The sequence below is a fragment of the Phaethon lepturus genome, unplaced genomic scaffold (assembly GCF_000687285.1).
Source record: "Phaethon lepturus isolate BGI_N335 unplaced genomic scaffold, ASM68728v1 scaffold24338, whole genome shotgun sequence".
Taxonomy (NCBI): domain Eukaryota; kingdom Metazoa; phylum Chordata; class Aves; order Phaethontiformes; family Phaethontidae; genus Phaethon; species Phaethon lepturus.
The window spans coordinates 1-13548 of record NW_010556145.1 but is presented as its reverse complement, the minus strand read 5'-3'; the positions used below and the strand labels follow the sequence as shown (position 1 = coordinate 13548).

Below are 13548 nucleotides of genomic sequence, written 5' to 3'. Positions count from 1 at the left end.
TGGTGTCATGTTTTCTCTCGGTATCCTGCTGCTTCTGCCACCTTCCAGCCCTCTCCTGGCATGCAAACATTAGATGCCCCAATCTTTTATCTTTACGTCTTGATGGAGAGATTTGTCACTCTTCTCTTGGAGAGAAAAAAGAAGAGGAAGAGCATGAGGAGTTTCTGCAGCGCGCCCCGTGTAGGAGCTAAGAAATGGCAAGTACTGATCTTCGTCTGCACGACGGCAACGATTAAATGTTACCCTTTCATCCGTTTGCGAATATGTATTTTCATCGGCTCTTTCCAGACAGCTTGAGCTCGGGGGTGGTAAGTTTTCCAGCTTGTTCTTTGCATAGGATCCTGGAAGGAAAGCCGGCCGGGCTCGTCAGCCCCGGGCAGGGTGGGACAGCGGAGCTCAGGTCGGTGATGGCATCTCTGCAGGCTGCTGCGGCATGTTTTAGTGACTTACAAAATGAAGGTGTTGATTTGAAATCAACCACCTATTTGAGGAATAATGTGTGAAGCGTATTTCTGTACTTGCAGTACTTTAATACAGAGGATGCTAAAGCATGTTCATAAATCGGAGAAAAGGTTATATAAAAATAACGAAGGCAAGGAGATCAGCAGTATGTTCACTGATGTAATCCACTAGCGTCCTCTAAGCAGAGGTGCCTGCATAGAGGGGTAACGTTTGCTCCCCATAAAGACAGCTCCAAGGAGCCTGCGTTTTCTTGCGACGGTTGTATTGGAGCCTTTTGGAATGAATGTGCAATTTGGCACAAAGTACACTAGAAGAAGGGGAAAAAAAAAAATCTGCAGTAATTGTTGGGCATCTATTTAATGCTGTTGAACTAATCAGGCATCTCAGCTGTGTATTTTACATCCTTCCATGTCAAGCTTTGGTAATTCATAAAATGCCGCAGTAGCTGGAAGCTCAGAAGATTGCATGCATTCGTGTTGCGTTTTCTTTTCCTGTATACTCAGTGTGGGCCTTGAGCTCCCCTCTATCTCTACTTTATTTATCTCTACTCCCCTCTTTTTTTATTTGATGGAGAGAGAACTGCTCTGTGACAGCAACACACGTGGCACCTGGAGCACGCAGAAGCGCGGTGTTCAGCTGGGAGGCTAAGGGGTAACCGCTGTTAATAGCGACATATGCGAGATATTTAAATAACACACTTTCTTGGGGGTAGTATTGCAAATATGGTTGGGCAGATGTGGAATAAAGATTATGCAGGTGTTGAAAGGTGTCAGGTCCATCTAAGACGACAAACCAAAGAACAAACGGAGGTGGTGGAGTCACCATCACTGGAAGCGTTCAAAAAACGTGTGGATGTGGCGCTTCAGGAACGTGGTTTAGGGGGCACGGTGGCGTTGGGTTAACGGTTGGACGTGATGGTCTCGAAGGTCCTTTCCAACCTTAGTGATTCTGTGATTCTGTAAAACGCGGTTGCTTCAGTACGCTGGAGCATCACACGTGCTCAGGGTGGGAAGCCCTGCTCCAGGCCCGGCTAGCGAGGCGCACGGTTTCCCAGGGCTGTAGTGATCATAGAGGGAGAAGGACGGGCTCGTTTCCTGCTCTCAGAGCTTCAGGATCTGCTTGTACGTCTCCACCAGTGGCAGAGACCTAGTTGTGAAATATTTGAGGAGGGTATGTGGCACTGGGAATGCCTACCTGCATGAGCAGCATGCCTGGTTGAGCGCCAGCTTGTGAAGAGGGAGGGGACAGAAAGTCATTTTGTCACACATGTTGGGGACATGCTGCACTAGTAATTATTTGAAATCTGGAGACACTATTGCAAATCTCTTCCTGAATAAAATGCTTTCTGAAATGAATTTAATCAATTTTTAACATTCCTTGATCTCAAGAACAATCTGAAGTACTCTAAAACTTAAAAAATAAACCCTCACACTTAAACAAGTAGAGAATAAATGTAAATTCTGGGACCTAATTACAGTTAATTCTGGATGAAAACAAGAAATGCTGTCATAATTTACTTAAAATACGCCTACAGCAACTTTACAGAATCAACGTTACTTTGGCTCTTGATTACTTTATATAATTAATGAAAGATTCATTCATGCGAACTTGGGAATTCACCTTGTCCTTGTTTGCATTTTCCACCTGTGTTTTCTTCATCTTTAAGCTTAGTCTTATTTGTGTCAGAGAAAACACATGTTTAAGTGGGAAAACACACCCATTTGAAACCGCGCTTGTCTAAGGCAGAGCTGTGCTACCCTCTGAACGGGTTACTTGGGCGGGTGGGAAGGCAAAAAGCCATTCATAAAAGGAAAACTTTGCATTTGGGGACTATTACTGCCCGGCTGGAGAGTGGGCTCGGCGTGTCTCCGGAAGCTGGGGGGGACGGTGGTTCTTCGACGCCGCTGTTAAATGCTGCGTCGTCGCATATTTCAAAGTGACTTCTATGGGTTGGGGCTTTTTTGTTTTGTTTTGTGGTTTTTGTTTGTGGGTTGTTTTTTTTTTTTTCCCAAGAATTAAACTTTATTTTCACCCTCTTAACAAGACTGTCAGTCTGGGAAATTGTGTGCCTCAGACCTACTGCTTTCTACTTGCCGGTGGGAGCCGACGCTTTGGTCTCCCCTCTTCACCCCCCGCAGCTGCAGACGTGCCTCGCCGAGTTTCAGGCGCCCGGGTCTCCCCATTTCTGATCTGCGATGCTTGACCTCGTTTTGCTGGGAACGTGACGCAAGGTGCGTAGAGGCTCGACCGGCTGGTGAGGCGGTGCGCCTTCGGTCAGACGGGCTCAGACCTGCCCCTTCGTCCTCCTTTTGCTGAGTTTGCCTGGCACGGCTGGTCCTGCACCACCCTCTGCTCTGGAAGAACTGTCTCTGAGAGCAAGCTACGGACATGCGCCTCATAATGAACTTAATAGTTGACTCATGTTTATGGACTACCCTCCTTTTCAGTAGGAACAGGTTAACCAGGCAAGACTTGTTCTCTGTGTGTTGCTTTAGAAGGGGCCGGTGGGACGGGACGGGGGAGCCCCGCTCAGCCCTTCCTCCGGCACCGCAGCCGGGGGGGGAGTTCTGCAAAACAGGGGTGAGCTCCCCGGGGAAGGGGGAAACCTTCCTGAGCTGCTGCGAGCCAGGGTTTCCTCCGGCTTTCCCACCTCACAAATGTGCTTTGGATCAAAATTCAGTAATACCCGTAAAATGACATGAGATCAGCAGACGCGGGTGCTTTGAGAGAGGTGTTTTACTGCTTCAGCGTTGCGGTCAGTCAGTCAACACTATCGTTCTGATATAATTTTAAAAAAAAGGGGGAGGGAGGGAGGAAATGTTTCACATATGCATTACTTCAGATTTCATTGAGATAGCTGCATCCCTGTTACCAGAAATAAATTTGCCTAAGCCTTCATCTCCCCGCAGGAGGCTGTTATCACATGGCACCATTCTATTTTTCTGGCCTTATCTCTTAATTAACTAATCTCTAATAATGCTCTTTGGTTTGAGGTTTTTTTTGTTTTGTTTTAATAAGCATTTGTGATCCGTCCCCATTTTACATTGATTATGGTAAGAACAATGTTTGTTGGTTTTTTTTTACAAAACAAGCAAGTCGGGTGGATAAGTCACTGTTTTGCTTTTTCTCTTTGTATCAGCCTTGAAGACCCTCCCTAACCACTCATTAGGAAGCGCGTGGTGCCTGCAAGCCCGATATAGCATTCCCATGCTCTCTGCTAAGCTGCACACATGCATTTGGCTGGTATTATAAAATGCCCAAGCTCATGTAATGCATGGAGGCTAATCTTATCAATTGTATTAAGGCTACTTAGGGATTAATAGCTTTAAGGGAGCTGTTTATATTTCCTCCTTTAAAGCATTTTAGTGGGTGTTCTGTGTCCCTTCAAATAAATGTCACCAGTAAAAATAGTGCACTTTTTGTCATTTCTTTTAAAAAATAAATGGTATTCTTAAAAGTTGGCACTTCAAGGCCTTGGGCTGGCTCTCAGATCTGGGTACTTAGATTTAAGCCGGTAATCCGTATGGAGGTACCTAAAAAGAAGTGGCCTGGTTTGGATGAATTAAGCTCACATCCTTCTGAAGTTTATTAGTTTGAAAATCAGGGCACGGCTCTGGGACTTGTTGGATTGCTGCAGGCAGCTTTGACTACGTGAGCTTTACTACTTAAATTTAAAATAACAGCAATGCTTTCTTTTGAATGTCTGTTGCAAGTTAGATTCAAACGGGGAAAAGAGGTTATACACACAGTTCAGCTGATCGCCAAAGATCCTGAGGATGCGGGTGGTTTCCCTTGTTGAGCACTTCTAGAACTAAGGCCCGTGAAGATGTTGTAATTCCTACGTACTATGAGAGGTTACTACTAAAATTGTCCAGCACGTTCTGTTTCTCGTAAAAGGAAAAGCGATTTAGGGGTCTGTTTGCACATCCCGAGCTTAGCTGGGCCCATGAGAAGAGGCAGGGTTGCTTTCTCTCAGAGCATTATATAGACAGGGGAAAATCTATCCCGTTCCAAGCTATAGATAACGCATAAAATGGGTCCAAAAAATGAATTCAGAAGCAAAAAGTCAGCAGTAATGCAAATTAAAGAAACCTGTATTAAATTTTATATATTTAAACATTTTCTTTAAAGAGGTCTTTACTTGCAATATAATTTTTAATACCTAGATTTACACTTGCAGGCAGCAGAGATATCTTTATCTAGAACAGCATTTGCGATGTCACAAGAAAGTATATTTAGGATTGGACAAATTATATATTACACTTAATATTTTACAAAGCAGTCATATTACAATCTTGTAGTAATCATAAGATGTTACAAAGATCTTCGTTAACCAGGAGGCTTTATTTTAGACAGCATTAGCATATACACTATTTGTTCTTATTTGTACGAAACCCCGATTCCAGTGCTATTCTTCATAAACCTGGCTCAGGTTGTCTCTACTTGTCTGATACCCGTGAGACCCTTGCTCTGGGAACTGGCTTCTCCAAAGTGGCGTTGAAAGGATAATTTGACAATTTGTTATGTCACTCTAGCAAGAGACTGAAAAAAAAAAAAAAGTAGACACCACAAATAAGTGGAGAGTCCTGTCTAAAGCAATGGCCTAAGACGGATTTCTAGGGCAGCAGTAAATCTAGATCTCTTTGAAAAATCAGAAGTCTAGTCATGTAACGGGTATAGATCACAGCACACTGAAGCCTCACAAGGAAAAACTGCAATTAATCCTTGTAATGCAGCTCCTATCCACATGTGTCTCCTCTGAAAAGCTCTTCTCTGATAAAAGTGGCCGCATCATGGGCCATCCACAGTCCTGTTCTTCTCTAACGGAGCAGCTGAGAGGAGCAGCCCGCCATAGCGAGGTCTTACGGAGAAGGAAGGAGTTGGTCTGGTTGGTGCAGGTCTGCCACGCAGAGTCCCTCAGCAAAGCGAACGGGTGACAGGCTGCGGTGAACAGCAAGTCGGCCTTTACAGTAGTTGCCCTTGTTCTAGTCAGTCTTACACACGAAAGAACAGAGTTAACATTTTAAGTCGTCATTGTAACCAAAGTTAAAAGCTTTGGGCCAGCTTTGAAAAAGTGAAAGCAAGCCACAGGTACCTGTCAAAATCAAACCTTGCGTGCAGGTGGCCTGAAACAGACTGGTCATCGAGATGTAGACTACAGCCTGATGTACAACCACATCCCTACCTGTCCTGCCGTGGACTGGTCCCTCCATCCTAGAAGGAGCTCAAACGAAAGCCGGAGGAGCCGAGTGCTGCTGGGGCAAGTGCACCAGTGACTAAGAACGAAAACTAAGGGGCTGTGCAATGATTAGGCAGCTGCAATCATGGCTTCGTTTGAAGACCGGCCCCCAGCCAGGAGGAAGGGACCCGCAGAGAAGCAGAGGTTTTGCATTCGCCCAGCCAGGGTAAAAATAAGTGTGGTGCCTGGCTCGTAGCCGAGGGACTGAGATGTCTGCGGCTGTTTGTGCCGGGGGTTGGGGTTTGCTCTCTTGGCTTGCTTTCCCTTCAGCCGAACTGAACTGGCAGCTGCAGATAAACTCGGGACGATGCTCCATTCCCTTACGAGAGGCCACACACCACAGCAAGCTCTTGCCATTTCTTACTCCGCCTTTGTCTGTGAGACAGGGTCCTCCAGATAGGACTGTGTGTTTGGAGAGACGCAGCATCTGTAAAATGTGCCTTCACTTTGACTTAAAAGGTATCATGAAGGGTACCCTACCGCTGATCAAGGAAAAGAACACTTGCAGAATTTGCATACTGGGGACTGATTTAAAGCTACTTTCCCCTGGCCTCGGAGTTTGAGGCTTGACATACTTGCGGATGAATGGTATCCATGTGCTAGGACCCTGGAAAACATTTAAAGTGTTAGTTCTAAGTAGCCTTTTTTGTTTTGTTTTTGGGGTTGTTTGGTTTTTTTTTTTCTTCTTGTTTCAAAAATAGTTGGGCTGGAATATTCGGGAGCAAGCTATGAGATTACTCACTTTTTAAAATGTCCAGAATAACCGTAACTGGCACATGCTCATGGCATTGATCCCACCCACTACAAGAGGACTCTTCTCAGCTTCTGCTTGTTTAAATACAAGGTGAAGCATAAGTCTACAACACACTTATTCAAGTTATACAGGCCAAAAAGGACCCTGAGAAACAAAACCCATAAATCTTACCTTAATGTTGTTTTCATGATACTGGTGCTGTTTCATTAAAATACAATTTTTGCTTAGTAGATAAATCCTCAGCATGAGTTTGCATTTTGTTCTATGTACATCTTAAGAATACAGCAGAAAATACCGTTGCTTAGCACATCAACAATAATCACATGATATGTGAGGTTTGTCAAAATACCTGTATACTAAGTTATATACAATTCTGGAAATCCTTCTTCCTCTGCCTTCTAACATGTTACTCCCCAGAAAACCAATCTGTTTGTCTTTAAAAATTGAAGTACATAAAGTATGCTGATAAAACAACTTGAGCAAAAAATACTAACTTTTCAATTTCCGCTTTTAATTTCAAAATAAGACGGAATGGATCACCGTGTGATGCCAGCAATTTTTAAATTTTTTTTTTTTTTTTAAACTAACCGTCCCTGATAAGGGAACAGGTGAATATTGCAAGTCCTAGTGGGATCATTTCCCCCAGAAGTTATGAATATGGTGTACTCACGTTGCGGATAATTGTGTTATCCCAAGGTGCACTATGTTGTATACTCCCATATACAAAAAAAAAAAGCATACGTAGAAATGTGTGTTCTGATGGTTGATACATAGCTTTTAAAATGTAGATATTCACAGATCTCAGTTTTTTTTATTACTTTCTGATAAAAAGTCCACATCAATTAGAAGCTCAACTGACCGTTGTGATGGCTGGAGTCTTCCCACCTTCCTCTCCTTCGGCCCCTTCGGCGTCTGCTTCCACCTGGTTGAACTTACCAATCTTTTTCAAACTCTGCAGTGCAGACTTCAAAGTGCCCTTCAGGCTGTTCTCCAGGATCCAGCCTTCACTTTCACATTGAGGGTCTTCCGGATTTGCGATGCTTTCCAGAGAGGTGTGCAGAAGACGCAAGCCAACCATCACGGACATCTGCGCCATGCAATGGAAAAGAGAACATCAGGCAAACCTCTACACCCTCGTCCTCTGCTATCAGCAGCCTGGGCTGGTGGCGTGATCAGCATGCCAAGAGCACCAAGCAGATAGAGCTTAAGGGCTGTGGGAATCCTCCAAATGAGAGGAGATCCTGAGCAGCCTTCCCCTGTGGATGGCCAACGCGGATGAGGAGGTGCTGGCAGGAAGAAAATGTCCCTTCCAAAGTAGGAGAGGAGAAAGGTGGAGGTCTGAAATCAGTGAGTGCCATGGGAAGCGTTGATAAGCAATGAGTGGATGCATCAACTTAGGAAGTACGTACGTGCCGGAGTGGCCATGTGCACAAGAGGGCTTTCCACGTACCCCGTCACAGGGTAGGCGCCTCCTGAGAGATTTTTTTTTAAACTTCTCCTCCTGTGCACTAGATGTCAATAAAGCTGTTTGTATGTGCAACAACATGCCCTGCTACCATCCACTTAATTTTAACTCAAAAAATTTTTGCTTCACATTGACCTTAATATGTTTGGCAAGTGTATTAATCTGATCAAGGAGATATTAATGAATCGGCATCTGTGCAGAACAGAGCAGCATTGGAATTTGAGGCATCAGCTTGCCTACTTGAAATTCTGTTTTTGTTTTTATATAGGTATGTGCAAATAAAGAAACCAAGGCAGGAGGTGATCTCTCTCTCTCTCACTGGTTCCACCTAAAACAAATTTCTATTTCTGATAAAATATTTACTAGTCCCAGCAGCCCTGACTGAGACTCTTTCTACTGTACTATGCTGGTGTAAAACCCCTGACACTGGCAACACCCCAGGGGAGAACGTTTTTAGCCAGTTTTCTGCCTTCTGACACCAGTCAGAACAATCTGACTTCCATCATTGTGGTGCTTATGAAGAAAAGTGATCGATCTGTGAAGTGGGGAAAGAAAGAAAAGGCAGCACCCAGAAGAGCCAGCTTGATGAGGGGGTAGAGCAGGTGGTCAGGATGGGGCAGCAGTAAAACTAGTTTAGTCCTTCGTGTGCTAGGTAAAGGTAAGATCAAGACCACTTATTGTTGTTAATGACCTCATAGGATTTGTTCTGGAAGGGAAGGACAATGCCTCTGTTATCCTAACCAAATTCCCAAGGAGGTGATGACCTGTGGTCTTCCTAGACCCTAATGATTAATGGGGTCGGCATACCTGTGTGCTGCTTACCTGGTGGCTGAGGCCCACGGAGAGCTGCCCTGGACCTGCAAGGTACTGCTCTCCATTGAGGCTTTAGAACTAGAGGTGGGGGAAGCTTGCAAACTGTCACGCAGGATTACAGCATCGGGTTAGCTGGGCAGGTTTGAAGTTGAGATTCAGCCACACAGCATGGCCAATGGCAAAATTCACAGCTGGCTTTTGGGCTCATGGGACTTCTCAAGCATGTGCTTCTATGGACCATTCATTAGCCTATCTACCCTGGTCATCCTGCTTTTGCATGATCAGTGTCTCCAAACTCTTGGGAAACTAAAGGGAAACCATTGGTTACCCTTGAAATTTTCAGATGTTCATGTTTCTCTGCCTTCACTCAAGACCAGAAAGGGAAAAACATTGGCCAAACAAACAAGCTTCATGAAATACTTTCATATCCAAAGGCAAATTTTTATCCTGTTCAACATAGAAACACGTGACTCGCAACGCCTTGGTTCTCAAAGAAAGTTCTCATGGCCCTGAATTTGGGAATAGTCTCATTTTGTTGTGGATCTACCCAATACTATGATGACTTAAATCAGTTGAAACACTGTTCTATAAAGGTCACAAGAAGCAACAAACCACATCACATTAGCCTTGGGATTTAAAGTGTTTGACATCTTCCTTTCAATCTGAGCCCCAGTTTTGCTGCTCTCAGTCACGGGACTCGTGTCTTTCCTATTAATGGCTGTTGCAAGTAAAAATTAATAGGACTGGACACAAAAGATGGCCTCCGCACTGCTCTCTACTTGTACTACCTCACTGAATGTTAGCAGGAGCTTTTTTTTGTGACTGACTTACTAAGTCCCACTATTTGACGGCAAAATGACCCGTACTTAACGGGCTTCCTGGATGGCTCCAAGTTGCTACATATGGTCACGCTTTAAAAAGAAGGTGCTTCTGCAGAAGGGAGCAGCTGACCTGCCCTCAGATGAGATTCTGTGACATTTTCTCTCAGTTTAAGACTTCATTTTCTTAAAAATCTTGCTCAGGAAGATTTTGCGTCCCTGGGATTGAGATTTGCTAAAAGCAGTGCAAAATGTTGAGGCTCTCATCATCTCCACTGACCTGAACCTTCCTTCTCTGCTGGATGAGAAGAGTCCAAGAAGTTGAAGACAACTAGCTATCTGGCAAATTATCTCCTATGTGATAGCATAGAGCCTTTGACTATCATTTTTGCTGAAGTAATTTATGTGGTAAATTATTTATCCAGGACCTTTAATTGGGCAGCTTTTCAATAGCCCCATCTCTCCATTTGCAAGTCCTGGCCAGAACACTTAGAGCTACATGCCATGCACAGATCGTATTATCAGCAAAATTATGGAAGACAGCTGGACGTGTCTACTGCCTCAAAAAGGTATGTTAATGCCTTCAGCACACGTCAGCTTTGTAGAGATACTTTGAGGGACCTAGACAGGCTGGAGAAATAAACTGACAGGAGCCTCATGATGAAGTTCAACGAGGAGAAGTGCAAAGTCCTGCACCAGGGAGGGAACAATCCCATGCACCAGTATAGGCTGGGGGGTGACCAGCTGAAAGCAGCTCAGCAGTAAAGGGCCTGGGGGTCTTGGTGGACACAAAGTTGAACCTGAGCCAGCAATGTGCCCTTGCGGCAAAGGCGGCTAATGGTATCCTGGGCTGCATTAGACAAAGCATTGCCAACAGGCTGAGGGAGGTCATCCTTCCCCTCTACTCAGCACTGGTGAGGCCACAGTTGGAGTGCTGTGTCCAGTTCTGGGCTACCTAGTCTCCCCAGAGACATGGACGTACTGGAGACAGTCCAACGAAGGGCCACTGAGACAATGACGGGACTGGAGCACGTCTCCTACGGCACAAGGCTGAGAGAAGTGGGACTGTTCAGCCTGGAGAAGAGAAGGCTCAGGGGTGATCTCATCAGTGTGTACGAATACCTGAAGGGAGAGTGTGAAGAAGATGGAGCCAGGCTCTTTTCAGTTGTGCCCAGTGACAGGACAAGAGGCTGTGGGCACAAACATAGGAGCTTCTGTTTGAACATCAGGAAACACTTTTTCACTGTGAGGGTGACCGAGCACTGGCACAGGTCGCCCAGAGAAGTGGTGGAGTCTCCTTCTTTGGAGGTATTCAAAAGCCATCTGGACATGGTCCTTTGCAACCAGCTCCATGTGATCCTGCTTGAGCAGGGGGAGTTGGACTAGATGACCTCCAGAGTCCCTTCCAACCTCAACCAGTCTGTGGCCCTCAGTTGCAGACCTGTGCTTAATCACAATCCAGCAGAGAAGGCCTGGGCATCATCCCAGTCTTTCTGAGTGGTGGTTTCCCCTGGCCAATGGACAAACCGTCATGAAAACTTGTCATTTTACAGCAACTTTAAAGTGGCAGGAAGAACAAGGCCACAGTGTTTCCCCAGGGCTGGGTATGGCCATCCCCGCACCACAGCATGCCCAGCCTCTCCATCTTGCACTGGCAGCGCAAACTGTGTCCTTCAGGAGGGTCCCTGCTCCCCTACTGCCTGTGGGCTGGTTTTGAGGGTTACTGGGAGCTCACTCCTAGCGTTGAACGCATCGGAGGGTTTACTCTCCGGCGCACGATGTGCAGTGCACATCCCGCTCACGGCTCACAGCTCTCCTGGGTTCCCACCCGCTGGCGCTCAGCGCTGGGCTCCCTCTGCGGCACCACATGTGAGATGAATCTCAGGGTCTCGGCCATCGCAGTAGCTGTGACCTATTGAGAGCCACGTGTTTATACAGGTGAGGGACCTGGAGCTCCTCAGGAACCGGCTGCTGTCCTCCCTTCCTTTTGAAATGTCCCATTCAGGGCACCCTTGAACCCTCCATTTCCTCTTTGCTGGCTGAGGCGAAGGCGGCAGCCAGGCTTCCTAGGCTTGCTCTTCTTGACCTTCTGCAGAGAAGCCCATCTGTTTGCCAGGGTTTAGCCTGAGGCGGCTTAGCTAGAGCAGGGTGTGATCTTTTTTTGTCACCCTCATGACCGGTTGTCACTCCCGGGAAGCCTACAGCTTTTCCTAGTAAAAGCAGCATGCGGATAATAATATATTTCCAGCAATATGACACGCTGCATTTTTTTTCCAATAGAAGTTTTAATACTTCAAAATAGGTTCGTTCTTCCTTACACCTCATATAGAAGCATCAGATCTAAAGGGCCTTCCCTGAGGTCCCTGCGCCCATTTGGCACGTTAGGTTTTCCTACAGCTCAAAGTAAGGGCCGCACTTGGCGCTTCCCTCCGCACTGCGTCCCGCATCCCACACCTGAAGACGGCCAGCCCAGGAAGGGCTCCCCGCAGGCCCCCGGCAGGGCTTTGCTGGGGAGGTGCTGCGGCCGTGCCGCTTTGGCTTGACTTCCCAGCGGGGCCGGCTGCAACGCAAACCGGGCCGCTCCTTTGCTGTGGCACGTTTCCGTAACTATGGCCGCAAGTTGCGCCAGGGGAGGTTTAGATTGGATATTAGGAAAAATTTCTTCACTGAGAGGGTGGTCAGGCATTGGAGGAGTCGCCATCTCTGGAAGTGTTCAAGAAACGTGTGGATGTGGCGCTTCAGGACATGGTTTAGGGGACATGGTGGTGCTGGATTAATGGTTGGACTTGATGATCTTGAAGGTCCTTTCCAATCCTAGTGATTCTGTGATTCTGTGATTCTTGGCAAGCCGGCCCGAGAGAAAAACGAGAAGCGCGGAGCCAGCACCCGAAAGGCGCCACTGGGTCGCACCCCGGCCAGACGGACATCTTGCCTTGGCTGGGAGTCAGGACCGCTGCTGCGCTCCTACTCAGTACAAAATTGTTCCCTACCCTGACTGGGATGTAAGGAAAGTGGTTATATTTCAAGGGGGACTACGGTAACGTCTGCTTCTTGCTTTGCTTCCTCCCTTCACAGTTTGCCTTAAAAGCGGAGGGAGTTTGAGACCCAAATCTGAGCCGTTTATGGTAGAGCATCAGGCAAGTCCTAAGTATCCAGGAGGGCAAATTAATATAACCCAGGACTGCGATATTTCTATAAAGCTTTGCCCTGAGAGACCTCTGATTACCTGGGAAAAAAAAATAAATCTCACCTTTTATTTTAAAAAAGACAAAGGAAAAAAGAGATGATAGTATTTCTCATTACGCCACAGGTTGAAAAGAGTAGCCAGGTGTACTTTGAAGAAATAAAATACTGTATTTTTATCGCTGCTATTAATGTTAATGTGTCACTGTCACGAATCTCCTAGAAGTCCGCAGAGGCATGTTACGGGTTCCTAGTCACGATTTTTTGCAGCTGACTTTAGTATTTCTGGGCAATTTTCTCCTGAGTTTTTGAATCTCCTTCTGATTGTCATATACAGACGGAATTCCCCTCTCTTCAAGAACTTTTCATTTGAAATTAGGCTGAGACACGAGCTTCTCTTTCTTTTCTTACCAGAATAACAGTGCTATGAGGAGGGGTTATTTTTAAAATAGCACAACATGAAGTAACTTTATGATAGCTTTTCATCCCTCTCAAGTTCACAGATTATTTAGGTAGGTGTTTATTTTCTAAAAAGCCCGTTCATTCCCAGAAGGGTGTAGCCCAGTGCCTGTATCAAAATATAATGCACCTTCTTTTAATTTCTGTCTATCCAAATTTTTTTAAAAGCCGGCCGAATCATTTGAAAACGGCGATGCCATTTGCAGCGAGCCATTTCAAGGGTTAGAAGAGGGTCTGCTGCACCTTCCCCGCCCGCCCTCCGGTCCTGCCCTACCGCCAGCACCTCAGGCGCCGGCCCTCGTGCCGCGGCCAGCCCACCCTCCTGGAGATTTAGTCGTGATCAGGCACCCCGGCG

General features: G+C 46.1%; 1 protein-coding gene across 1 annotated transcript; it reads left to right on the top strand.

Moving 5' to 3' along the window:
* Positions 1-7730: 7730 nt before the first annotated feature.
* LOC104624907 lies at positions 7731-12588 on the top strand (the record flags this gene model as incomplete). Its single annotated transcript, XM_010292391.1, is given in 6 exon segments — positions 7731-7802; positions 10382-10409; positions 10412-10522; positions 10525-10927; positions 12012-12185; positions 12400-12588. Coding segments are annotated over 6 exon segments (977 nt in total), but the record flags the coding sequence as incomplete, so codon positions are not given.
* Positions 12589-13548: the final 960 nt, after the last annotated feature.